General features: G+C 39.3%; 3 protein-coding genes across 6 annotated transcripts; 2 read left to right on the forward strand and 1 right to left on the reverse strand.

The window, feature by feature from the left end:
• Positions 1–1,823: 1,823 nt before the first annotated feature.
• LOC137735445 (putative disease resistance RPP13-like protein 1) lies at positions 1,824–4,386 on the reverse strand. The gene is made up of 2 exons (XM_068474868.1): positions 2,992–4,386; positions 1,824–2,525 (listed from the first exon to the last, which is right to left on the reverse strand). The coding sequence occupies exons 1-2, from the start codon at positions 4,288–4,290 to the stop codon at positions 2,103–2,105; spliced, it is 1,722 nt and encodes a 573-aa protein (XP_068330969.1). The 5' UTR covers positions 4,291–4,386; the 3' UTR covers positions 1,824–2,102.
• Positions 4,387–10,607: 6,221 nt separating this feature from the next.
• Positions 10,608–14,884, forward strand: LOC137733765 (uncharacterized). The gene is made up of 7 exons (XM_068472946.1): positions 10,608–11,045; positions 11,618–11,920; positions 12,064–12,272; positions 12,366–12,414; positions 12,504–12,593; positions 12,679–12,741; positions 12,871–14,884. Exons 1-7 carry the CDS (start codon positions 10,878–10,880, stop codon positions 14,623–14,625), a joined length of 2,637 nt encoding a protein of 878 aa, XP_068329047.1. The 5' UTR covers positions 10,608–10,877; the 3' UTR covers positions 14,626–14,884.
• A 4,269-nt stretch (positions 14,885–19,153) lies between these two features.
• On the forward strand, positions 19,154–27,172 carry LOC137733888 (retinoblastoma-related protein-like). Of its 4 annotated transcripts, none has more exons than XM_068473091.1 (19): positions 19,158–19,393; positions 19,859–19,992; positions 20,182–20,286; positions 20,421–20,563; positions 20,667–20,763; positions 20,884–20,930; positions 21,844–22,042; positions 22,293–22,359; positions 22,530–22,709; positions 22,814–23,007; positions 23,144–24,014; positions 24,216–24,378; positions 24,485–24,557; positions 24,760–24,936; positions 25,021–25,140; positions 25,217–25,364; positions 25,474–25,586; positions 26,599–26,714; positions 26,801–27,172. In XM_068473091.1, exons 1-19 carry the CDS (start codon positions 19,384–19,386, stop codon positions 26,949–26,951), a joined length of 3,108 nt encoding a protein of 1,035 aa, XP_068329192.1. In that variant the 5' UTR covers positions 19,158–19,383; the 3' UTR covers positions 26,952–27,172. The 4 variants fall into 4 exon arrangements, 3 of the variants coding, with proteins under 3 accessions (XP_068329192.1, XP_068329193.1, XP_068329194.1); XM_068473092.1 differs by having other exon boundaries at positions 19,158–19,356; XM_068473093.1 differs by having other exon boundaries at positions 19,158–19,356; positions 19,863–19,992.
• Positions 27,173–27,193: the final 21 nt, after the last annotated feature.

Below are 27,193 nucleotides of genomic sequence, written 5' to 3' on the forward strand. Positions count from 1 at the left end.
AACATATGTACATATATATATACCAATCATGCTTAAGAATATGCCATGTCGGAACCCCAGAATGAAATGCAAGTGCTCGGGTATAAATCATATCCATAACATATAGTCTGGCAGTCGGAGTCACCTAACGTGACCTGTACGGCTGCACCTAGCGCTCAAATCTCAATCTCAATAACTAAACCTGCCCACGAGTCGGAACCACCTAAAGTGGTCTGTACGACAGGCCTGGGTGTAATACATATAAACGCTCTAGTGCTACGATCACGTGAAGGCTGTGCGAATAATCGCGGGTCACCTACGAGTCAAAACCACCTAAAGTGGTCTGTACGACAGAACTGTGCACCTAACTTGGATCCAAGCTGAGCGTGTGGTGCGGGAGGTGAACAACAAGTGAAGGACTGTGCCCTACTCTGCACAGGAGCACTAACACCGGGGGTGCAGGTTATGAGCTCTCTAAGCATCTCGAATCGCTACTGAATGTAAACATGAATAACACTTACCTGACACTTACCTGTGCGTCCGCAGCACCCAATATGCATATGTATATATATACAACTAATAATGCAACTAACGATGCATAATTAACGATAATCTAATGCATGGCATATGGCAAATGACAATTCAAATCAATTTCTGGGAAAATATAAGTATATAGGTATATACGGAAAAACCAAAAGGCCACTCATTGGTAAGTGGAAGGGTCGTAACCCCCCTGCCTCTAGTGACCACGCTCGTCCTCGGGATACGTCTCACCTATATGCGAAACAACTATAAAAACGTTAATTTTAAAGCACATAACCAACCTTTATAAATAACTTCTCATACAATGCTCAAATGGGGTGTATGAATACATCAACGTGGTCTACTCAACCTCAGGAACATCCCCATATTTTTAAAATAAATTTTCACCGCCGCACGCGCCCCCACGCGCCGGCCAAGGCACGGCCACGCGCAGGCACGTGCCTGGCACGCTAACGGCATCAACTGACGCCGTGAGGGAATATTCCGTTAACGGCATCAGGAATATTCCGTCAGACTTGACGGAAAATTCCGTCGTCTTCTCCGGCGAGCCTCCGGCTCCATCGCCGGCGCCGGAAAATCGGGAATTTTTCAAACGTAGATATCTTCTTCGTTTTTCATCCAAATTTCACAAAATTGGTACCAAAATGAAGCTTAGAACTAGAGGAACACAATCATACCACTTTCAAGGGCTAAAATCCACAAAATCTCACCTGAAAAATCAACCCAACTCCGGCCAACTTCGAAACTAGTGATCCCGACGTCTAAAACCATCAAACGAACCACCCCGAGCCTCCTAGAGACCTCACCAAGCTACCTACAAGCTTGAAATTCCCTAAAACGTGAGAAATCACGTGTGCATGAACAGTACCCAAAATCGGGCATCGTGGATTTGACGTGAAAACGAAGGTGTTCTTACCTGAAATGGGCATGGTTGGACTCCTACAAGCCTCACGAGTCTGAATATGTGCTTGGATTCCACGATCTATGAAGGTTCGATGGGTGTGTGGGTGTGTCCGTACGTTTCAAAGGAAATGGGAAGGGAATGGGGCTCGAGACAGATGCAGGGAAAGGGAGAAAACAGTGAGGGAAATGTGTGGTCCACCATTAGCCAGCAACCAACCAAAAATAACCACAAAACGTAAAGAAAACGAACTAAGGGCAATCTTGTCTTTTCACACGTACGTTGTAATATTTTGGGACGGGCTGTCACAGTCACCGTAGCGTTAGCTTTCCAAAAATCAGATACATATTTTGTGCAATATTTGCAGAACACACTATAAGATAATCCTCCATCATTGTTGCTTAAATGTGTATTGTTTAATTTATCGTAAGTACTGAGATTATTACTCTAATATTTGTACACATTAAACACAAATGTCTTGTGGAAAGATAGAGAAATTTGCAAAGACACAACCTGTTTCTGCTTGTATCTTTTCCTTCCAATCTATAACTATGAATATATCATCATTTATACTTCGGCATAATTCTAGGTTGCACGTAAAATCCTTAAGCTTTTATCATCTTCTGGAACCTGATTGGGCTACAAACAGACGAGCCCATCTTTACCAATCAGTCTTTGTCTAAGCTGTATGTTCACGGGTCTCATCTGGGGTCTGCATTCGTTTCCTACTTAATCTTGCAGCAATCAAACATATGAGAAAGATGGCAGGCAAAAGGGACAGTTTGAGAGGATTATTAGCACGCCGAATGTAATAAAAGTATTGAACTATCGAGCAAACACACTGAGCGATACCTCCGAGTAACCCAAAAATTTCATTGGCAGAACCAAAAAGCATGTAACATCCCCTCTTCCTCCACACCACGTTATTTTTCCTGCCTTTGTAAATCAGCTCCCATATGCAAGTGAGTAGAGCTGCAATAGCCAAGAGCATTCCGAACAGGGCATACCTCGGCCTTCTTGGGGACGAAGCCTGATCAAAAGCAGCTGATAAAATCTCCATGCAAAGGCTAGTGACTAAAAAGATCCACTCTGCTGAATTTGCCTGCATAATAAATTAGTAATGAGTTCAATTAAAAGATCTACAAATAATTATGCAAACGAAAAGGCTAAACTGTATTTTTGTCCGTCACTGAATACCATGTTGTTAACTGATGAAATTGCACCCAAAATCAGATTTTCTCCGCATGGTTTGACGGAAACATCGCATGTTGGTTACATCAAAGGTTATAAACTGAAGAAAATTCTAAAACCGCTAGCAGAATGACAAACTGGTAGTTCCACTTGATCAATGCCTAAATTTGAAGGAAATGCGATTTTGGACTCGATCGTAATCGTTAATCAACAGCCGTATAGGTATTGCTTTGAGTGCTAAAGTGGAAACTGTAGTTACGAAAGTGAAAAATGGTTCAAATTGAAAGAACTAAAACTGTAGCATGTAGCATGTAGCATGTAGCAAAACAAAAGTGTTGGTTAACTATATGTGATGAAGGCTTATGAAGTTGGAGTACCTCTGTCCTAGCAGAGCGGCGTTTTTGATGTGATTCTCTCCCCTTCTGCCTTAATTGTTGTAGTAAACAAGTTGGGAGAATGCGAGCAATGGAGGGTACCTCCCAAATGTTGGTATGTAATAAGTGATGCCATTCCTCAGAACCAGAAGTTTTGCCTCGTAAGAGACCCCCTAGTGCTCGTGCAATTAAAGGCAAACCATTGCACTTACGTATTGCAGTTTCCTTATCAGTTTCTCGAATGTTTGAATGTTCAGCGGTGTAACTGTCTCCCAAGGCATGTTTTAAAATCAACGACCAACAATCTTCATCGGACAGCGGCTCTAAATAGTGAGTAGGTACATTGCGCACGATTGAAGCAACCGTTTCACTCCGCGTTGTTATCACAACCTTACTTCCCCCTGCCGCATAGAGAAAAGGAACTTGCAGGAGATTCCAATCATGATAGTTCTCATTCCAGAGGTCGTCCAACACAAATAAGAATCTCTTTCCCCTCACTTCGTGTTTTAGCTGGACCTGAACAAAATTTAGATCGGTAATGTCACAAACAGTCGAAGTGATTGACTCGAGCAGGGTTTTAGTGACCCTAACAGCATCAAAATCTTCGGAAACGCAAACCCAAGCTTGAATATCAAAATGCTCTTTCACTCTTTGATCGTTGTATACGAGTTGAGCAAGTGTTGTCTTACCAATCCCGGCCATTCCCACTATAGTGATGACAGAAACATTATTCCTGCTTTCGGCATCAGAGATCAACAGCCTTGTCACCTCTTCTTTATCACCATCTCTACCAACTACGAAAGATTTATCAACCAAACAAGTTGTTGGCATCTGTGAAACCTTCCGAACACCCTTTCGGAGACCAAGAACATCCTTTTCGTTTCCAAGGAATTTTAATCTATGATATAACTCCTTTATCTTATCTTTCATGCGTTGGTCAAAACGACTGAAAGGCACAGAGAGGAAGTTCCACACCTGAGTTACAACGGAATGATCTTCTGCTGCCATCTTAAGCCCGAAAACTTCAGCATCGATATCATCCAGCAGGACGCCCGCATCACAGACCGCTTCTCTCAATTCATCAAGCCAGTTTCCGACGGAAGGGATCTCAAACTCCTTCTGGTGTGCGTCATCGAGCACTGCGTCAAGGGTTAACAACGTCAGCTTGAATTTCTTCAGAAGTGACTTGTCAAGCTTCTTTGGCCCAAAAATGTCCCTGATTTCGCGCGAATCAATCCTTTTGCAGAGCTGCTGGATGGAAGCAGAGAGAGAAGCCTCTCCGGCGTCCAAAGCTGCAGCCATTTTTGGCAAATAAGTTGAGATTCTAGCGTCTTCGATTGCATTGACTTGGAGATATTGTTGTCCACACAGCACGGTTACCCGTCAACTGCTTCTACTTGGAAAGTTAATTTTTTTAGGGCGTTGTACTAGTTTCTTTTGAATAAAAATTGTCTTCATGATAAATAATTATTAATGAGTGGCAGATACAGTATTCTAATCTCGTGAGATTCCAGTAGAACATTCAAGCGTGCGCCGCGCGCAAAATTTTTAGTCAATATCTCTTAAACTGTGTCTGACTTAGGCATCTAAATGCCCTCTAACAAATGCCACGTTAGAATTAGTCAATTGATCTTTCAATATTTTTTTATTTTGGAATTTTTTTAATCAGTTTTACATGATAGAAATTTGCATCCACAACTACGAATTTAAAGTGTATGTACAATTTTGTAATCATTTTTAATATAATAATATATTAAACGTAAAATGAGGTAACAAAATTAGTTTTGAACTTGCCAAAAACCTTTTTTTCGAATATATTTACATTAATGATATTATTTTATTCGTTATGTTTGATTACTGTTTTAAAAATTTCGGTGTTAAGAGGTTGGTCACTGGGTTTAATTCATAAGCGTTTGAAATTTTAAAAAGAACACATAGACCTACGAGCCCGTCCAAGCAGTCACTTAGGTCGCATACTCTCACTTAGACAAAAAAGGGATAACTTTCATTTTATTTTTTATTTTTTTTAATAAATTGTAAGAGACTTGTTGAATACTTGGATGAACACCCTAAAGGGATAAGTAGTCATAGCTAACAGCTTGTACAACTATCATTTACAGATGTAACAGTTTTGCAACTAATCTCTGTATTAGAGACCTAATTATGTATAATTAGGTACTAAGCTTTATTAGAGAACTGTATATATACTGAGTTGTAATCCTTACACATTAAGTAATGAAATACAAAGAGTCATTCTCTTATATGGTATCACCGCCTCTCTGCCTAACCGCCTCTCGATCTTCTTTTTCTTGCGATTTTTTTTCGATCGATTCGTTCTTCGATCGTTGCTTCTCCGATCTTTGATTTTCGGTCATGGCATCTTCGACTTCTTCTCCTGTGCAACCTGAAGTTGTTGCTACTCCTCTTCCTACAACTCCTTCCCCCAATTTTGCTACGATGAACCCTAATTCTTCCTCTTCTTCAATTTCTTCTATAACTGTTCAAAATATCAGTTGTATGGTCCCTACGAAGCTCAAGCGTGACAATTAACTCGTCTGGAAAGCTCTATTCGCTCCAATTTTCTATTGTTACAAACTCACCGATATTGTTGATGGCTCGGAAATTTGCCCGCCGCCGTTTGTTCTTGATGAATCTGGTTGCAGCACTGGAGTCCCAAATCCTGACTTCGAAACGTGGTATGAAAAAGATCAGAATATCCTGATCTGGCTAAATTCCACTCTATCTGAGGATATTGTTCCGTTCACTGTTGGTGTCACCTCATCTCGCAATCTCTGGTTAAATCTTGAGCATCGATTTGGTGGTGTGTCTGCAGCTCACATTCATCAGCTCCGTTCTCGCCTTCACTCCGTTCACAAAGGCGATCTTTCTATCTCCGATTATCTGCAGCGCATCAAAGGTCTTGCTGATTCCTTAATGGCTGCTGGAGCTCCGGTCTCTGATCATGATTTGATTGCTGTCACTCTCAATGGCTTACCTAATGAGTATAAGTCGTTCATTGACTCTCTCATGCTCAGGATTTCTACCACAACACTGGATGAACTTCATGGCTTATTGCTTAACAAGGAAGTTTTCATGAATCGCAAGAAGAAAAGTGTGGCTTCCTCTGCTTCTGAGCCTTTTCAGGCATTTGCTGTGCATTCTCAACTTCCTCTCTTTCCTACACCATCCCAGTTCTATCATTTACCACAAGCTTTTGCTGCTCACCAGTCATCTTACAGTTTGTCATCCAAGTTTCATACCAATAATCGTGGTAATCGTGGTAATTTCTCTCAGCGCAATAATCGTGGTAATTTCTCTAAGACCTTCAACAATCGTGCTCAATTTAACAACTATGGTGGGCATCGTGGTCACTACAGAAACAATTCTGGAAATCGCACTGATTTTGGTGGACACATTTCTAGAAATCGTCCCAATTCTGGTGGTCGCACTCCCTGCCAAATATGTCATTCGTTTGATCATGAAGCTCTTGATTGCTATGACTGGATGAATCATGCTTTTGCCGCCAAAATCCCTCCTGCAAAGCTTGCTGTTATGTGTGCTCACACCACCTCTAAGCAATCCGCTCCCACTTGGTTGCTGGACTCAGGTGCTACATCTCATATTGTGCCATAGGCAAAAATCATAAGTTGTCCTTTTCCTCTAGCACTAGTTCTGCTTCAACTAGTTTAGAGTTACTCCATTGTGACGTTTGGGGTCCATCTCCAGTCTTTTCTGTTACTGGTTACAGATTCTACTTGTTGATTGTGGATAAATTTACTAAATACACATGGATGTTTCCCATGAAAGCTAAGTCTGAGGTTTTTTCCCTCTTTGTACTCTTCAAAGCTTATATCGAGAACTTGATTGGTAATAAAATCAAAATCTTGAGATCTGATTCAGGGGGTGAGTTCACCAGTTCTGTGTTCAATTCGTTTCTATCTAGCAATGGCATTTCTCATCAATATAGTTGTCCTCACACTCCCGAACAAAATGGATGTGTTGAACGGAAATGTCGCCATCTTACAGAAACTACAAGAACTCTTTTGGTTTCTTCTCGGGTTCCACACTAGTTTTGGGTTGAAGCATTTTCAACTGCTCTTTATCTTATTAATCGGCTGCCTATTTCTCGGTTGGATAAATCTCCTTGGGAACTTCTCTTTCACAAATCTCCTGATTATTCCAAGTTAAAGGTTTTTGGTTGCAGCTGCTATCCTTGGCTCAAACCATATGTTTCCTCGAAACTGGAAGGCAAAAGCAAACATTGTGTCTTTCTTGGTTATAGTCTTCAGCACAAAGGATATCATTGCTTAGATCTATAATCTCAGCGACTTTATATTTCAAGGCATGTCCTGTTCAATGAAGAGCATTTTCCGTTTCATGATGCCCGGCAGCTTTCTCCCTCATCTCTGTCATCGTCCACTGCATCTGAATCATCTTTTTCCTTCACACTTCCTTTTCCCACCATTCAGCATACTTCAGTCTCTTCTCCTCCCATTCAGCATCATTCAGTCTCTTCTCCCATATCTTCATCTCAGCCAGTAGCCGCTGCACCATCTCATGTATCTTCATCTTCCTCTCCAGTTAATGATTCCTTCCCTCTGCCATCTCATTCTTCCTCTCCACTTCAGTCCTCTATTCCCACTAATTATCATCCTATCACACAATCCAAAGCGGGAGTTTTCAAACCCAAAGCTCTCTCTGCCACTAAACATCCCATAAATATTGATACCTTTGTGCCTACCACTTACCAGCAAGTATCTAAGCATGCTCATTGGATTCAAGCCATGTCAGATGAATTTGCGGCTCTCAGAAACACATGTACTTGAACCTGAGTACTTTCCTCTCCTCACCAAAATATTGTTGGCTGCAAATGGGTGTTCCGGATTAAAAGGAAACCTGATGGCATGATTGATCGTTACAAGGCTCGCCTTGTAGCCAAAAGATTTCACCAGCAAGCAGGTATTGATTTTACAGAAACCTTCAGCCCTGTTGCCAAACCAGTCACCATTCGCATTTTATTAACCCTTGCTATCCAAAATGATTGGTTTCTCCATCAGTTGGATATTAGTAATGCATTTCTTCATGGTTCACTGAAAGAATAGGTGTTTATGCAACAACCTCCTGGTTTTGTTGATGCCTCTCAGCCTTCTTTTGTCTGTAAGCTCAATCGATCTCTTTATGGCTTAAAACAAGCCCTTTGGGCTTGGTATGATAAACTTGGTCACACCTTGCTCTCTCTTGGCTTTGCTAATTCTCAATCTGATTGCTCTTTGTTTGTGCACACCTCTCCTTCTCTGGTGATGGTCTTGGTGTATGTTGATGACATACTTGTCACCGATCCCAATGCCTCTCATTGTCAAGCTTTTATTCAAAAGCTCAGTACCTTGTTTCCTGTCAAAGACTTAGGACCTCTCCATTATTTCCTTGGTCTTGAAGTACATCGATCCTCTGATGGTATTTTCATGTCTCAAGGCAAATGTGCTATAGATCTTCTTATTAAGACAAAAATGGAAGGATGCAAACCTTGTGCCACTCCTCTTGGTACTACCAAATTAGATCATATTGGAACTTTGTTGCCTGATCCAAAGGAGTACCAATCCATCGTTGGTGCCCTTCAATATCTCACCTGGACTCGGCTAGATCTCTCATTTGCTGTGAACCAAGTATGTCAGTTTCTTCATTGTCCTCGTGACACTCATTTTCAGGCAGTTAAACGAATTCTCCGGTTTCTCAAATGATCTGTTGATCAAGGCATTTGGTTCAAAAAGGGATCTCTGCAGGACCATCACCAGAGAAGGAGAGGTGCGCACAAACAAAGAGCAATCAAATTGAGAATTAGCAAAGCCAAGAGAGAGCAAGGTGTGACCAAGTTTATCATACCAAGCCCGAGGGGCTTGTTTTAAGCCACAAAGAGATCGATTGAGCTTATAGACAAAAGAAGGCTGAGAGGCATCAACAAAACCAGGAGGTTGTTGCATAAACACCTATTCTTTCAGTGAACCATGAAGAAACGCATTACTAATATCCAACTGATGGAGAAACCAATCATTTTGGACAGCAAGGGTTAATAAAATGCGAATGGTGACTAGTTTGGCAACAGGGCTGAAGGTTTCTGTAAAATCAATACCTGTTTGCTGGTGAAATCCTTTGGCTACAAGGCGAGCCTTGTAACAATCAATCGTGCCATCAGGTTTCCTTTTAATCCGGAACACCCATTTGCAGCCAACAATATTTTGGTGAGGAGAGGAAGGTACTAAGGTCCAAGTACCTGTGTTTCTGAGAGCCGCAAATTCATCTGACATGACTTGAATCCAATGAGCATGCTTAGATGCTTGCTGGTAAGTGGTAGGCACAAAGGTATCAATATTTATGGGATGTTTAGTGGCAGAGAGAGCTTTGGGTTTGAAAACTCCCGCTTTGGACCGTGTGATCATAGGATGAGAATTAGTGGGAATAGAGGACTGAAGTGGAGAGGAAGAATGAGATGGCAGAGGGAAGATCATTAACTGGAGAGGAAGATAAGGATACATGAGATGGTGCAGCGACTACTGGCTAAGATGAAGATATGGGAGAAGAGACTGAAGGATGCTGAATGGGAGGAGAAGAGACTGAAGTATGTTGAATGGTGGGAAAAAGAAGTGTGAAGGAATTAGATGATTTAGATGCAGTGGACGATGACAGAGATGAGGAAATGTGAAGGAAGGAGATGATTGTACAACTGTCATTTACAGATGTAACAGTTTTGCAACTAATCTCTGTATTAGAGACCTAATTATGTATAATTTGGTACTAAGCTTTATTAGAGAACTGTATATATACTGAGTTGTAATCCTTACACATTAAGTAATGAAATACAAAGAGTCATTCTCTTATACACCCATTATATTCTGGTTCCTCATATTTTCAATATGCTATGATATTTTCTAATTTATATGTCATTTTATTTTTTCATTTATGTATCCAACACAATTATGTATTTTTTAAGTATAAACATACGCTTATTTATACGATATATGATAAGTTTACTTAAATCCGTGCTTAAACCCCACTTAGCTGCCTAGACATTGGACTCCATCCGCCGCTCAACTAGCGCCTAACGTCTTTTAGATACTTGTTTTCAATTAGTTCTAATACTTTCTAATCTATATGTCATTCTATTTTTCAATTTATGTATTCAAACACAATTACGTATTTTTTAAGTATAAACATGCACTTATTGATACTATCTATGATAAATTTACTTAAATCCGTGCTTAAACCCCGCTTAGCTGCCTAGACCTTAGACTCCATCCGCTGTTCAATTAGCGTCTAACGTCTTTTAGATACTTTCCTTTGAAAAAAAGTAGGAAAGAAATTGAAAGAATTCTTTTTCCTATATGGTAGGGAATTCCGACTTTATTACGGATTTGCCCCCCTCCTTTTTGAGGAGGCTGCCGCTGGACTTCTCATCTTCTCGCGGGGTTAGGGATTTGGATCCTGAGCTAATGGAAATGATTCTTATGGTCAATCATTGTAGGTTGTTAGATTTTTATCCAACAATTACAAATAGAGAGTAGTACCTTTAAAGTTATAATAATTATAATGGTTGGATAAAAATCTATGATAAGTGGTGGAGCTTAAGAGAGGATCCAAATCCGTTTGGATAAACATCCGCCTTCGACAACAACTTTTGCAAATTCTCTTCCTTTCTTTCATCCCAATACAAATTCATCCTCCGCCTACTCAAACTTTCCTTCCCTTTTCAATTTCACAACATTCCCAAATTCTAATTCCAATCAATTGTCCAAAAACCCTAGATCCCCTAACCCCTCCTCCGCCTTCAACCAACCTCCGAATTAGGGTTTCTTCTCCCCGATCCCAGAGGCACGCCCAGAGCTTGAACGATAGCCATGGACGATAGCTGTGCCGTGTGTGCCGATCCTCTCGAATGGGTCGCATACGGTGCCTGTGGACATCGCGAAGTCTGCTCCACCTGTGTCGTTCGTCTCCGCTTCATCTGCAACGATCGCCGATGCTGCATCTGCAAGACCGAGTCCGACGTCGTTTTTATCACCAAGGTACTGGATTTTCCTTTTCTCTTGAGTTAAAAGATTATTGCTTTTAGCTTAGGATTTTGTGCTGAAACTTCCAATCATAATTGTTTGTTAACGTCTCTTTGATATGTGAATTTTCTTTGAGAAGGAATCTTTGATAAGCTTAGCAGCTGGAAAGACTTGCCCTTTTTTGTAAGAGATTGAATGTTATGTTTTTCTGGGCTGTTGTATTCGATTCGCTTGTTTGGGTTGAATTCTCATGGTATCTAGTGACTTATCATTGTGGTGCATATTGGGTTCTCTTGCCTTTCAATGTAATGAGCTTCTCGACTGCATTATAAGTGTTTTATTCTATGAGTTTTTCACGTAAGTTTAAGTGGCATGCATTCGCCCGTGAATGCTTTTTTTTGTTCAATTGTCCATGTATCTGTTTATTGTGAAAAGATTCTAGCTTTATATAATTCAGCAGATACATTATTCAGTGCCTGCTCCGTTGTAATTTATTATAACTTGGGATCCGTTAGCGTTTTCACACCTTCTTGATTCTTCTCTGCTTCTGGTTTCCTTATGTGGTGTGCCTTTTTCTATCTTTTCAGGCTTTAGGAGATTATACAAGGATGGTTAATGATTTCTCAGTCTTGCCAAATGATGTAAGGGAGGGTCGTGTGGGATCGTATTGGTACCATGAGGACACTCAAGCATTTTTTGATGATGTGGACCACTACAAGATGATCAAGGCAATGTGCAAGCTTTCGTGCAGCGAATGTGACAAGATGGATGAGCAATCAAACGATGGCCCCAAGCGTCGCGGGAGGATTCGGAATCTTGGTCATCTGAAGAATCATTTATACCACCAACATAGGTTGTGGATGTGCTCTCTATGTTTGGAAGGGAGGAAGGTAAAATCAATTATTCTGAGACTTGATATTTATCATATATGTACATTTCAAGCAGCGCTTTCTCTCTATTATCCTCTTTGTCTTCTTAGGTACTAACAGTTTTATTTGATTTTTTATTCTATTTATCTATTAATGTTATGCAGGTGTTTATATGTGAACAAAAGCTATATACGAGAGCACAATTGAATAGGCATATAAATACAGGTGATTCTGAAGTGGATGGAAGTGAGAGTGAAAGAGGTGGCTTCATGGGACATCCTATGTGTGAATTTTGCAGAACCCCATTTTATGGGGATAATGAGCTGTACTCCCACATGACTACTGATCACTATACTTGTCATATATGCCAAAGGTAACCGACCGTCTTTCACTTCAAAAGTGCTTTGTTTTTATTGTAATTTTAAAATGTTTAAGCTCATATGAGATTTTGTGCTGTTCAATGCAGGCAGAATCCTGGGCAATATGAATATTATAAGAATTATGATGACCTGGAGGTGAGTTATTAGTGTTGTATTTATTTTGTATTCTCTTTCTTCCTGTTGTCTTTTATGTGTTTTGAATGCTTTTTCATTGTATGTCACAGATGCACTTCCGCCAAGGTCATTTCCTATGTGAAGATGAGTCGTGCCTCAGCAAAAAGTTTGTTGTCTTCCAATCTGAGGCAGAAATGAAGGTGACTTTTATAAAATGCGAGAAATTTCTGTGTTCCTGCCCTTGTAGTATTTAATTCTTGACTTCCCTTTCTTTTTATTTTTCAGAGGCATAATACACTTGAACATGGAGGTCGCATGTCTCGTTCTAAGCGTAATGCTGCTCTGCAGGTAAGTGTACAATTTTTTTTTGTTCTCTGCAATTTCCTTTGTGCATTGAGGCTGGGTTCTTCTCCTCTCATTTTTTTTGTAATTCAGCTTTATGCAATATAATTAATTTTCCTCGTATATTTGTAACAGATACCAACCAGCTTCAGATATCAACGGAGTAGTGAACAAGATCATCGACGTGGAAGAGGCGGAAGAGGTGGAAGAGGTCGGACATTTCGTCCTGATTCTTCTGAAAATCAACTTTCTATGGCTATTCAAGCAAGTTTGGAGACTGCTCATGCTGATAGAACATACGATGACCCTTCATCCTCCAGTGTGCAAGTTCCTCCAGATATTGGGGATACAGGCGATATTGATCCAATCACTGATTCATTTGAATCGTTAAGTACAGCAGATGCTGAAACATCTTCAAGGTACCGTCAAGCTGTGGGGCCTATTTCTAGGAATGGGCGTTTGGAAGAATCTTTCTTTCCTCCCCTCTCAACAGCACCTGGCAACAGTTCAAACCCCAAACAAGATTCAGATGGTTTGCCTAGCAACACCATGGCATCGCATCTCCGCCGGCAAAACCATAAGGTGGCTGTTAATAGCTCTGGAAAGGCTTGGCCAGCAGCCATGCGTGGGCCTGTGGCTGTTAGTAGTTCTGAACAGGATTGGCCAGCAGCAACGCGTGGGCCTGTAGTACAGCCTACTCATTCAGCTCAGGCTTGGCCTGCAACAAATGTTTCATCTGTGTCATCTCTTGTTTCTGGTCAGAACAATATGGGCTTTGGTAATGGACCCAGACCATCTAGTTATGCCTCTCAGGCTCAAGTTGAGACTAGACAGAATGCCTTTGGTAATGGTGCGAGACCATCGAGTTATGCAAGTTCTGCAGCTCATGTTGAGACTAGACAGGCAACAGTACCTGGATTATTATCATATGGTTCTTCGAGGGATTCAAGCAACCCCAAGCCTGGTAGGATCAGCCACTCTACGTCAGCTCCTAATTTGGTTGAAAATGGATCTGTTCATCCTTCCAATTCTGATTTTCCTCCAGTTTCTGCAGTAAAAGTGCGGAAGTTGCCCTCAACTACCCAGCCTTTATTGAAAGTGGAGGATGTTCAAACTGCTAACAAGTCCTTGGTGGAAAAGATTCGAGCTGGTCTTGAATTTGATGAGGAAAAATACACTATTTTTAAAGATATATCTGGACAGTATCGTCAGGGTTTGGTTGACACGGGAATTTATCTAGATTTTGTGCGGCAGTTTGGCTTGCTTCATCTGGTCCTTGATTTAGCTAGACTCTGCCCTGATTCGCAGAAGCAGAAAGAGCTGATTGATGCCTACAATACCGGTACCCGCAACGGATGGTCTCAGGACAATGCTAAATTGAAAGATGGTAATAATTCTAAGAAAGGTAAGGGGAAGATATCAGAGGCTGAAAACAGTAATTCTAAGAACACGCTAGCAGATAGCATTAGTAGTTCTGTACGGGAACTTCAATCAAACGACAGGCCTATGGAAGAAGCTGTGGAGGTGTTGACAAAGGACGGGTACCGTGGTGCCAAAGGAAAATCAAAGCAGTTTGCTAATGAACACCAGGTGGAGTTAAATTCTCGCAGTCAACCTCTAGTACAACTGAGCGGCCAAAAGGATTCCCTGCCAGCTGCTAGTGGATCTAATCCGAATTTAGTGGATGGCGGTGGAGGGAGTAAGCAGCGGAAGAAAACTTCCAAATTTCATAGAGTCCGCTTGGGTGATGCTGCAGCACTTTTAGATCTTGGAAATTCTGATTCTCAGCCAGATGCCGGTGATGAAGGATTAAATGGAAGCAGTAACTCGGCTGGAGGATTGCCTGTCAAAGGTGTGTGGCGGAAAGGAACTCAGAAACTCTTTAGTTAGAAGAAGCACGATGATTTAGGTCATCAATTTTTTGTTGGTAAAAAGAGTTTGCTTTCTTCCCAAATTTTGCGACCGTTTAGTTCTCAACTCTGCAACCGGGCTGGACCCTTCGGTTTCTGCAACTGGGCAGTGGGTTTTGTGTGTGGCTTTTCTGGAAGGATCCTGCCTCTCCATGTTTATCATCATCGCGTAAATGTTCATATATACTCTTTGGAATGGGAATATAATGCAAAGGTTTGGGACTTTACAGGTTTGTTCACATTTCTTGTCTTTCAGATTTCCATGGTTCTGGTATTATATGCAAACGTCCCAAAACTATTAACAGACTGAAAGTGGAATCGTGGAACTTTATGAAATTGTTTTCAAAACCTGGAAAATTAACAATTTTAACTTTTTTCTGCTTGAGATCTGTGCAACGGGTAGCGATTTTCTGCTTGAGATCTGTACAACTGGTGCACTCAAGAATTTTCGTTTGTAAACTACCGAGTTGGAGTTGGAGTTTGAGTTTGAGTTTGGCAATATAGAATCCCGCCCTTCCTCGCTCCCTCATTAAAGAAACATATCCCTTTCGATCTCCGTACAAAATGGTAGGATTAAAAGGGAGAAATTTGTTTTAATGTATAATCCCCTTTAAAAGAAAAAATTTCGCCTCCACCTTTAATGCATCTTAAATTTTATGAGTTGTCCAATTCGTTTAAATCTTAAGCACCGAACGAGCTTGAATCCTAAGCACCAAACGAGCCCAAGCCTTTGATCGAGTCGGTAAAAAGTGTCGAGTTTTATGAGAGTATAACCTCCACTGTAACATGTAGAACCAGCTAGACAATGGAAGGGAACGCCTGCATTCCTTTACAAAATTTCACTCCAACGAGGGATCGGATTGGAGAATCTTGGAGTTTTTTACATGAAATTGTGAAAATCTGGGTTCTGCATAAAACAAGTCAAGCGATGCGGTGTTCAGCTGAATATTAAAAACTCGCACGCACACGAGAACAAGCGATGACGAACCATCATTCGAAGAGTTGGGTTGCAGAAACTTGCAGCATCTAAGTGTAAAATTAATAGACTTAGCATGGTTTAGAGGTCCTCCAACATTTATACCTGCCATAGAACAAGAAAGAAATGTAAATCTGGTTTCAATTACGAGAAGGCCGCATTTTAGAGTCCTTCAGAAGTTGGAGGCACAGAAAAGAATGCTTCAAGCTTTTACCTTTATGTGTTTTCTCACAATTCTGTTCCATATCAAATCTTTAAAGCCTCCTTTTTCTCACAGCAATTCAATGGATGCCAACTGGCGTGCTTTTAGCTTTTCGTATCTATGTGGGTTAGATCCTGGCACAGTCTAGGCGTCTTTTCTTAATTTTTAAGCATCGAAGAATTAATCAAAGTGATGGTCAATTATCTAGCGCGTAAGCGGGAATTTTTAGAACAGTGCTCGAAATTTTTTCTACGGTGTTTGAAAGACTGATCCAAGACATTAAGAAAACTGATGACTGATCTAAGACATTAAGAAAACTGATTCTAATAAGGTTCATCAAACCCTATTATTTTAGCCTCTTAGAATTAACTCAACTGGCGTCACTCTGGTCCTTAGGATTGGGATTGGCTAACTACTCACTAGATTCAAGATATGTTGAAATAAGAAAGAACACCCAGCTTCCGAATTTTATTAATGCATCTTTTGCTTTCAACTCAGAAAGAATTTGGAAGCTGACCTACGTTCCTACATGCAACATGCCCTGAATCTATTGCGTTATTCAATTCAAACCAATTCTAGGCATCAAATTACAGCCAAAAGGGACCAAATTGATATGAAATCTACATTAAGGAGATATAATGAAGAGTATAGCACTATTGCACGTATATTCGTTTCTCAGCTGTCAAAAGTTAAAAATGAAAGCACCATTTATGTATATCTGAATAATATCAACTAGCTCTCGGTCAAGTAGTACTTCTCTTCCAAGGTTAGAAGAGGTCGAAGTTCGAATCCCCCTCCCTTATTAGCACTACATTTGCACCTACTTTAATTTCAAGATGACAGTGGCGTTGAAAGAAGATCATATACAAACCACTTAAGTACTAGAAACAAGTTCAGAAGGGGTTACCACTCTCATAGTCATAGAGGAGCAACATATAAGCTTATTCCGGAGTACCATTCAAAGACTACGAATTACTAACGTAAGCTCATCATATCAGTCTCTCCTTGAAATCTTACTTCATAGGCTATAGTTAGCCATCTGCACCAGTTGAGTCGACAAATAAGTCAGTCTCAGCACGTTGTCTAGACATACAGTTGAAAAAAGGCCAAAAGCTCGGACGAAAAAAATTAAAATAAAGAGAAAATGAAGATGTCATAGTTAAAATGACACTTTATACCTTTGTGTAAAATTATCAGCGAACACTTAAAACGCTCTATTTACACTGTTTTTAAGCTTAAATGTCAAAATAATCCAAGCCAGTATGACATGTGGTTTAACTGTTGGGCTTAAATGTCTCCCGTTAACTAATCGAAAACATTCCATCCATTTGCTGTGTCGCCATAGTCTTACTTTTTTGGCCCTAATTCAAAATTGATAGTACATCCGAGGAACTAAAAATGCAGCGACAACTAAAATGAAACTCTATCCATATTCAAGAACTCTAATAAAATTTGATATCTTAGGAACAAATCTCATGGTGTAGATATTATCGTATATATTAAAAAAAAAATAACTACAGTTGGAGTTAGAATAACCTCCCTTTAGTTAACCTCATCTATCTGTTTGGATGAAAAAATTAGGATTATAAGGAATTTCAAAATGTGAAATTTAAAATGAACTTACGAAGTTTCTTGTTTGGCTAACCTAAAATAAAAATGAAATGTAGTGGTTGTGGTGACAACGGCAACAATAATGGTGGGTGACAGAGGTGTTGTTGATGATGAGTTGTGAAGGTAGTGATGTTAGTAGGGTTTTACTCGACCCTCAAATAATACAATTATGATAAGATAAGATCTTCTCGATTTAATAGGATTTTATTTTAAGTTTACATAGTTACATTCTCCTCTTCTTCTTCTTTTTTTATTTTTTATTTTTATTTTTTTTGTTTGAAGAAGAAGAAGATACGAAATCACTTTTATTTATAATATTAATGAAGCATACAATCATGTAGGAGGGCATCCTGACTAGTAACCGGAGGCACCTCCAACCAGAGACTAGGAACAGTAGAACTTAAGGCCAATTTAGCAATACAATGCACCGCAACATTGGCGGATCTACATATATGATTTACTTTCATTGCAGCAAAACTCTATAAGATTACTTTCACATCCTTAATTAATAAACCAGTAGCAGAAACGCCACAATGGGGACTATGCAGTGCTTGGACCACTTGTAAGGCAGCACTCTCCAAAATGAATAGCCTTCAATATCATTGTGCAGTCTGGTGCAGCCCTGCATGAGCTGCTAGAATCTCCACATTATAAGGGTTGATCGCATGAGGAATATTGCAAACGAAACCTCCAACATAGCTACCAGCTTCGTCACGAAAAACCACACCGATACCCTCTCACTTTGAATTTGAACAAAAAGAAGCATCGACATTAATCTTATCCAGTTTGACAATGACGAAGACCACCGAGAAAGAAAATAACTCTATTCGCAACAACCTTCAAATATATATATATTTTTTACACAGAATTTCTAAGTTTCTATCATTCTAAATCAAAAAGAAATTAAATAATATCAATTTAAAATTTATAACTTCCGTCTAAGTTTTCAAGTTCATAGGGTAGGTTTTCACTTTGTAGCCAATTGAAAAATGCTCTAAAGATCATTAAATTAAAAATAATGTTATTCATATACTCATTTTTTACCTCTTATATATTATTGTTATTTTTATTAATATTCCTCTTTAATACATTCAATTCATCGATCGAAATTTAAAAAGGAAAATTTGAAATAAGTCCAATTTTATAGGCCACCTTTTGAAATAGGTCTAATTTTTAGTGACTTTTGACTTTTAAAATAGATCCAATTTTTAATTACTTTAGACCCATATCAAAAAATCCCAATTTATAAAAATATTTAAAAAATAAAACGGATGTATGGATAACACTTACCCTAAAGTAAAAGGAAAAAAGTGGCAATGGCAGCAAGGGAGAGCAAAAATTTAAAAAGGCCAATGCGGCTGTTGTGTGGGCCCAAAAGAGCAGGAAACGACATTCAGATGTCGGAAACAAAGACATAAACAAAGTGGGCCCCGTAGTCCCCACGCTTGGGCCGTGGGCCGCTTCGCATTTACCGAGATGGACGACGGGACTAAAATACCCCCAAACAGTCCTACCCTTCCGTCACTCAGGCCGTAACGGCCGAAAAGCGAATCATGACATTTCGCCCAGCAATCTCGTCAGTCGTAACGGTGAGAAATTTTGGCGGTAAAAAACACCTAACCCTGATGATGTGTCCCATTGCCATTGGCCACGGATGCATGTATGTATGGGAGTCACGATGGGATGCTATGTTGTTTTTCCCGCGCGCCCAAAAAGAGGCCTGAAAACCAAACAAATTTAGAGAGAGAGAAGGGAAGAGAGAGAGAGAGAGAGAGAGAGAGAGAGAGATAGGGTTCCACAATCACAGAAAGAGAGAAGAAGAAGAGAGAGAGAGAGAGCTTCGGCGTCAGAGAACGCCGTCGTTTTGGGTAACATTGGCAGATCTGCTGCTCTCCGAGAGCTCCGACTACGATATCAGATAGGTAGATCTCTGCGGGTTTCGCCTCCAAATGAAAATTCGTATGCTTTTTTCTTACTTTAATTTTCTTTAAAGCTGCAAGTTTTGGGTTTTCTTTTTCTTTTTTGTCACACTTCTTGTGCTTGTCGATGGTTGGTGACTATTTATTTTTCAAAATTAATATTTTAATTTTATTTTTTAAGCTTAATTGACTTTTCTGCGAAGTAAATTCATTGATTTTTGGAGCGAAAATTAGCTCGTGTAACTGAAGAGATCAATTACAGCAGTTGGTAAACGTACAGTGAGAATTTGAGTTCTGGATTTTGGAAATTTTCGTTATTTTTTGGGTACTAAATCTCTGGATTTTGGGGTTTTTACAGTAGTGGGTTTTTGGAAATTCAAATTCTTGCATTCGCAAATCCATGTAAACCCTTCGATTTTGTTTTATTTAAACTTTTGAGGTATGATTTATAGAAATTAACGGTTAGTTAATTTTGGTAATTTTGATTTGGTTTGGTTTGGTTCAGCTAGGGTTCAGATGAGTCCACCTGCTATGGTGAAGATGGAAGATACTAAGCCTGAAGTTTCAGCTTCCAACAATTCAAATTCCGAGAGCAGCGATTCTGGTCCCGTCCACGATCGATTTACTGATTTGTGCAAGGTTGCCACTTTTTGCCCCATTTGGACTGTGATCGAATTTGTCGTTTTGTTCTTTCTTATTGTAAATGTCATTTTGTTTGTAAAGTTTAGTTTGTAAACTGTACTTCTATTTACATTTTGAATTTCTGTTTTGTTTACGTTGCCGTTTCTTAATTTTAGTTTCTCTGAATTTACATGGTTCTGATTACAGAATGTATTATCATTGGACGAAAACTCTTTTGTGGAAGCTGCAAAGCTGTTCAAAGAAACCAAACATCTGTTGATATCAAATGCGTCAGCTATTGGCAACGGAACAGTATGTATTATTGTTTCTCCATTCTATAGTCATTTTAATAATGTTATGTTGAAATAAGGTCTGAGGTGATATCTTTGCTGGAACACTTGCTTTTATCTGGATTTGGCTAAACTTAAATGCATTTCTATGTACAGCCTGAAGAAGCAGAACGATTCTGGTTTGCCTTTGTTTTGTACTCTGTAAAAACATTGAATGACAAGAATTCGGATAATTCACAGAAGAGTTCTGATGATAATGGATTTTCTCTCTTCCAAATTTTGAGAGCTGCAAAGTTGAAGTACGTTGTTTCCCATTCTGCTTTCTTTCCTTTATAATTAGCTGCTCATGAATTTTTGTCATCTAATTTTTTTTCTTTTCTTCTTTTTGGGGGTGTTTTACAGCATCGTAGATTTTTTCAAGGAGCTTCCTCAGTTTGTTGTTAAAGCTGGTTCAATTTTAAGTAATATTTATGGTGTAGATTGGGAGAACAAACTTGAGGTATTAATTTTCCAGAGATAGTCTATGCTTGAAATTAGCTGTGTTTTTATGTCTTTCAGCATTCTGTTTTCTTGGAGTTACTCGATCCAGTGCTCATGATTTGAGTTCTTAATTTTTCAGGCAAAAGAGCTGCAGGCAAATTTTGTGTACTTGAGCTCGTTAAGCAAGTGAGTTTCTTTCTTTTGCGCCATTATGCCTGATATTAATATCATCTGATGGTTTTAGAATTTTTTCTCTTTCACTTAAAAGGTTGCCTTATCATGTGTGAGCTATCTATAGTTAGGATGAAACTAAGTAAACAGTGGTGCATGTCTGGTGATGCCAGATTTTGAAATTGATAGTAGTGGCTTGACGTAGAAAAATGTAATGGGATTGGGTCACAGGGGTGCTATGGCTTGGAATAGATTAATAACGTTGATTAGAAAAAGAAAGAGAAGAGGTTTACTAAAGAGGCATAATTTGTTGTATCTTATCCTTATCATGTATTGAAAATCCTTCTTTATTATGTTAAAATAACACCAGGTGATGTTATGTTGTGAAATACTATGCTTATGTTAAAGAAAAATATGCCAAACCAGTGTTTCTAATGTATCTTTAGGATAGTTGACTACATGGCTGAAACCTGTTGTACGTCATTAAACACCCCATTGGTGATTGTATAGTATAAACGTGTGAGGGCATTGTAGAACTGAAATCATTAAGCACCTACATGGGTGGCTTTCCCTGCTCTCACATCTAAATGTTACAAGGGCATTGTAGAACCATGCAGTCTGTGGAAATCCTTTTCTTTTTTCTTTTCATGATTCGCACTGACCTTTAGTATAAAAATAACATTATATGACTGAAAACTTTCCTTAGTTTGATTACCATTTTAGTTCAGACTAGCTAGATTATTAATCGCATTGAGATGATATGCGATTCATAATCAAGTCCATTGGATTCCAAGGGACTATATTTGGTACTGCACTATTTTATGTGGAAGTTATGCTGGAGTTTTATAGTATGTGTAACAGATATGGTTTATTTATTTGAGAGGTTTTAAGCTAGTAGAGTCCTATTCTAACAATTTAATGCTACAAGGTACTACAAACGTGCATATCGGGAGTTATTCTTGACAAGTGATACAACTGCCGACAAGCAGTCAACTGTTGCCAGTGGAACTGGTTATGTGTCTGAGTATCATCGTTTTGGATGGTTGCTGTTTTTGGCCCTTCGTGTACACGTATTCAGCCGATTTAAAGACCTGGTGACTTGCACAAATGGCTTGGTTGCAATATTGGTCAGTTGCATTTCTGTATTACTTATGCTAGTATGTGATACTAGGATGGCAATCAGTTACTTGAAATATCCAACATAATATGAAATGAATGGATTTCCGTTTTACAGTAAACAAGAAATAGGTTCCTAGAAGAAGTGTGAAAAAATTGTGTATATGTATTATGTAATATTCCTACCCATATACATATCTCCTTTTTGACTTCCTACTTGAACATGTGGTTTTTCTTACTTGCTGAGTTTCTTTGGTACAGGGAATTTTAATAATTCATGTCCCTGTTCGCTTCAGAAAGTTCAGCATCCATGATTCAACACGCTTTGGTAATATTTTCACCACGTTACATATAATAATTTCCCTTTCATTTTCAAGGAGGGATATTCAATTTTTGAAACTTTCTTCTGCTTTTGATAATTTCGCCGATTTGTTTCCCCTATCTTCTTCTTTCATTTTGGCATTTTATCGGAGCTGATTTGATTAGTGTCTGATTCAGCGAGGAAAGGCAACAAAGGTGTGGACCTGCTTGCATGCCTCTGCAACACTTATGACACCTCAGAAGATGAGTTGAGAAAAACAATGGAAATGGCTAACGGTTTAATAGCAGAAATTTTGAAGAAGAAGCCCATTTCGGCGTCAGATTATAAACCGGAAAATCTAGAGAATATGGATCCAGGTTTGTATGAAAAGTTTCTGCTGTATACAATGATTTGATTCAAAACTCAAAAGATGTTTTGTATGAAATTTTCATGATTCTGAGATATGATCCTGTGAATGCAGATGGTTTGACGTACTTTGAAGGTCTTATGGAGGAACCATCTTTGTTGTCCAGTTTAGAGATTCTAGAAAAAGATTACGATGATGCAATTAGGAATAAGGGAGAAGTTGATGAGAGAGTCTTCATCAACGAGGACGATAGCTTAATTGGTTCATGGAGCTTTTCAGGAGGATCCATGAGTGTAGCCGGTGTGAAGGTATGCTTTTAATAAATTCCACTATTCAGGACCATACTTGTGGCATTTTAAATTCTTTTCCCTTTTCTTTTTCCCCGTTGCCTACATTTTTGTGTAGAGGAGTTGGTTGATAGTTTCATATATTCTATTGTGTTAGAGGAAATTTGATTCCATGGCCTCCCCAACAAAGACAATTATAAGTCCACTCTCTCCCCATCGCTCTCCTGCTTCTAATGTCAGTGGTGGTGCTAATTCAAAGATGGTGGCTACACCTGTGAGTACTGCAATGACAACTGCAAAGTGGCTTCGGACCTTTATTTCTCCGCTTCCTTCACAACCCTCAGCTGAGCTGGAGGGGTTCCTGGCATTGTGTGATAGGGATGTTACTACTGATGTGATACGTAGGGCACAAATTATATTGGAGGCCATATTTCCATGTAGTGCATTGGGAGAGCGATGTGTAAGTGGTAGCCTGCAAGGTGCTAACCTCATGGACAACATCTGGTCAGAGCAACGAAGATTGGAAGCACTCAAACTTTACTATAGAGTTTTGGAGGCAATGTGTAGGGCAGAGGCTCAAGTACTGCATGCAACTAATTTGACCTCCTTGTTAACCAATGAGAGGTTCCACAGATGCATGTTAGCCTGCTCTGGAGAGTTAGTCCTGGCAACACATAAGACTGTCACAATGTTGTTTCCAGCAGTATTAGTGAGGACGGGTATTACCGCTTTTGATCTTAGCAAGGTGATAGAGAGTTTCATTAGACATGAGGAATCTCTCCCAAGAGAATTAAGAAGACATCTGAATTCATTGGAAGAACGACTTTTGGAGAGCATGGTTTGGGAGAAGGGTTCCTCGATGTACAATTCTTTAACTGTTGCAAGACCTGCCCTCTCAGCAGAAATAAATCGTCTTGGGCTATTAGCAGAGCCCATGCCATCTTTGGATGCAATTGCCATGAATATTAACTTCCCTTGTGGAGGGTTGCCTCCAGTACCTTCTTTACAGAAGCATGAGACTTCACCAGGTATTTATTCACACACACACACACACACACACTATATATATATATATATATATATCTTCTCGAATACGAAGTTGTAGTTTGGTCCTTCAGTTTTATGTGGATCTTACAAGTACATGGAAATGGATTTCTATCCACTTGGTGGTAGATGATACAGTAATGTGCTGAAGTGGTGATTTGATCTTTTCATTGTTGTTTTTTCAGGCCAGAACGGAGATATCAGGTCTCCAAAGAGATCCTGCACAGATTATAGGAGTATATTGCTGGAGCGGAATTCCTTTACATCTCCTGTGAAGGATCGTCCTCTGGCGTTAAGTAACCTTAAGTCAAAGCTGCCACCGCCTCCTTTACAATCTGCATTTGCCAGGTATCAGTCACCAGTCCGAGGAACTAATAAATCTAATTTCTTGTAGCAACTTACTGCCTCATTTGTTCTCTTAATTGTAATATACTTCTGAAATTCATGTGTGCAGTCCAACTCGACCAAACCCAGGAGGCGGAGGGGAAACATGTGCAGAAACTGGAATTAGTATTTTCTTTAGCAAGGTGCGAGGCAGTCCAAGAATTTAGTTCTCAATATATTTTTCCTGTAAATAGTCATAGAAAAATCTTTTTGATTACAGAGGACTTGTGTTGTAGACTGTAGTTTATACTAATAACTGTTTATTTGGTATGTTTAGCCACATGACCTCATAGCTGTGCCTTATTAGGATTTATCCTTTGCTTAACCATAAATTTCTTTATCTAGATAATCAAGCTGGCAGCTGTCAGAATCAATGGTATGGTTGAAAGAATGCAACTGTCTCAGCAGATAAGAGAGAATGTCTATCGTCTCTTTCAACAAATACTTGTTCAGCGGACATCTCTCTTTTTTAACCGCCATATTGACCAGATTATCCTTTGCTGTTTTTATGGAGTTTCAAAGGTGTGATATTACTTTTGACAGTTTTATGCAATGCTGTGAAATATTTTTCTTCTTTTCTTACTCGATACTGTTTTCTGGTTGCAGATTTCTCAACTAAATCTAACATTTAGGGAAATCATATACAACTACAGAAAGCAACCACAATGTAAACCGCAAGTTTTTCGAAGCGTGTTTGTTGAGTGGCCTTCAGCACGCCGTAATGGGGTACTACACCTAATATTTACTCTTGACTGCTAGTTTTTCTTGATAAATCCTAACCTTTCTTATATTTTGGTTACAGAGGCCCGCACAGGAACACGTGGATATCATAACATTTTACAATGAAATATTCATACCTTCTGTGAAGACCCTGCTAGTTGAGCTTGGACCTGCTGTTACAACAACTACAAGAGCTAACATGGTTCCTGAAGTTAACAATAATAATGATGGTATGTGTTAAAACGTATGTGTAACTGCCTAAATGTATTTCCTTTTTCTTTGGGGAGAATCATTTTTACCATTCCCTAATAAGCTCATCTTGTTTTACTGGCCAATTAGCTCCATGCCCTGGATCACCTAAAGTATCTACTTTTCCAAGTCTTCCTGATATGTCACCAAAGAAAGTTTCTGCAGCGCACAATGTTTATGTCTCTCCATTGCGATCATCTAAGGTATTTGTTTGGTTTTCCAGAGTTGTGGCAGTTCCATTTTTCTTTTTCACAGATGTTGCCTCTTTGAATAAAAGAGGTCATCTTTCATGTTCAACACAAAGTTACGTTAACTTCAATATGTTTTAATCTGCAACTTATTTAACATAACTAGTTTTATATTACTGGAATCTTGAATCTCAAGTCTTTGATGGGTCAACTTTGCGGTTCTATTATGCCCTTTTTTTCGGTGAACATTTGATGTGTTGGCCTCTTGTTCCTTTTCGTTTAAGAAACCTCAAAGCCCTGGGTTTATTAAGGGGAAAATCTATTATGTTGTTCTTGGCTCAAAGTGTTCTGTGTTTCTTAGGATTTTGCTATATAGTGTATACCTGAATTCTCACTTTGATCATACTTAGCATCTGGCTTAAGTCTTAGGACTCGCAATTTGGCCAAGACCAAGGATTGTTCAGTTTCGTTTTTCCACTTCGGAATGCAATATAGAGATTGATTGAAGTGATGCAAATGAAATCATGTCAATATTTTTTAATTCCATTTTTTCATTGTCATACCATCTATACAAATTGAGCTTAGTAGTGAAAGGAATAATTTGAGTTGAGATATCAGATGTACATCAAGTTGTCAACTATCTGCGTCTCAGTGAAAGTGTAGTCTCATATATGTTTTCATTAGAGGTGTGTCTATCTTCCAAGTATTCAATATAAGGTCAACATACTTAATTTCAAGAGTTCCAGGATACTATATACGTACTTCATGGACCATGTTGCTTTACTGAGCTAATGGTTCTATGTGACATGGTAGCCAATCGTTTAACACAGGCAAATATGTGTTGTTTTGTTAGCCGAAGATACTATCATGTCTATCCTTTGGCTAGTCTTCAAGTTCTTGGGATCATGATAATGTAGTAACATTGAGATTCTCTCAATGCATTTGCATTACGTTTAATGAAATTTCTGCAAAGAAAATTCTTGATTTCGAGTCCTGAACTGTGAATCTGATTCCGAACCGTTCACAGATGGATGCTTTGATCTCACATAGCTCAAAAAGCTATTATGCTTGTGTTGGGGAGAGTACTCATGCTTATCAGAGCCCTTCGAAAGATCTCACTGCCATCAACAACCGCTTGAACGGGTATGCTTTTAGTTTATGGATGAAATAACCAAGGTAAACTGTTACTAAATAAATGGTTCCTCTGATGCATTAATTTCCTTTTTCAGTACCCGAAAGCTCAGAGGCACTCTCAACTTCGACAGCGTTGATGTAGGCCTGGTCAGTGATTCGATGGTGGCCAACAGCCTGTACCTTCAAAATGGGAGTTGTGCATCCTCATCCGGTGCTCCAGTGAAAACTGAGCAACCTGACTCATGATCCAACGGCTGTATAGTTTTCCTGTATGTAAATCTAGTCCTTGATTCTCCATAGTTATTCTATACAATTTTCCGTCTATGACATGGGGCTCTGAATGAGCGGCCGGAGTTATGTAGAATGGCCGCCGCAGGCTCCCTTCCTTTTCCATATGCTGATGATGTATGCTAGGTAGGAAAGTTGCTAATTCTAATAAAATTTCTCTCCCCCTTTGTCTTCTTTCACCTTTCTAGTTTCAAGTAATT

Source organism: Pyrus communis, chromosome 5 (assembly GCF_963583255.1).
Source record: "Pyrus communis chromosome 5, drPyrComm1.1, whole genome shotgun sequence".
Lineage (NCBI taxonomy): Eukaryota > Viridiplantae > Streptophyta > Magnoliopsida > Rosales > Rosaceae > Pyrus > Pyrus communis.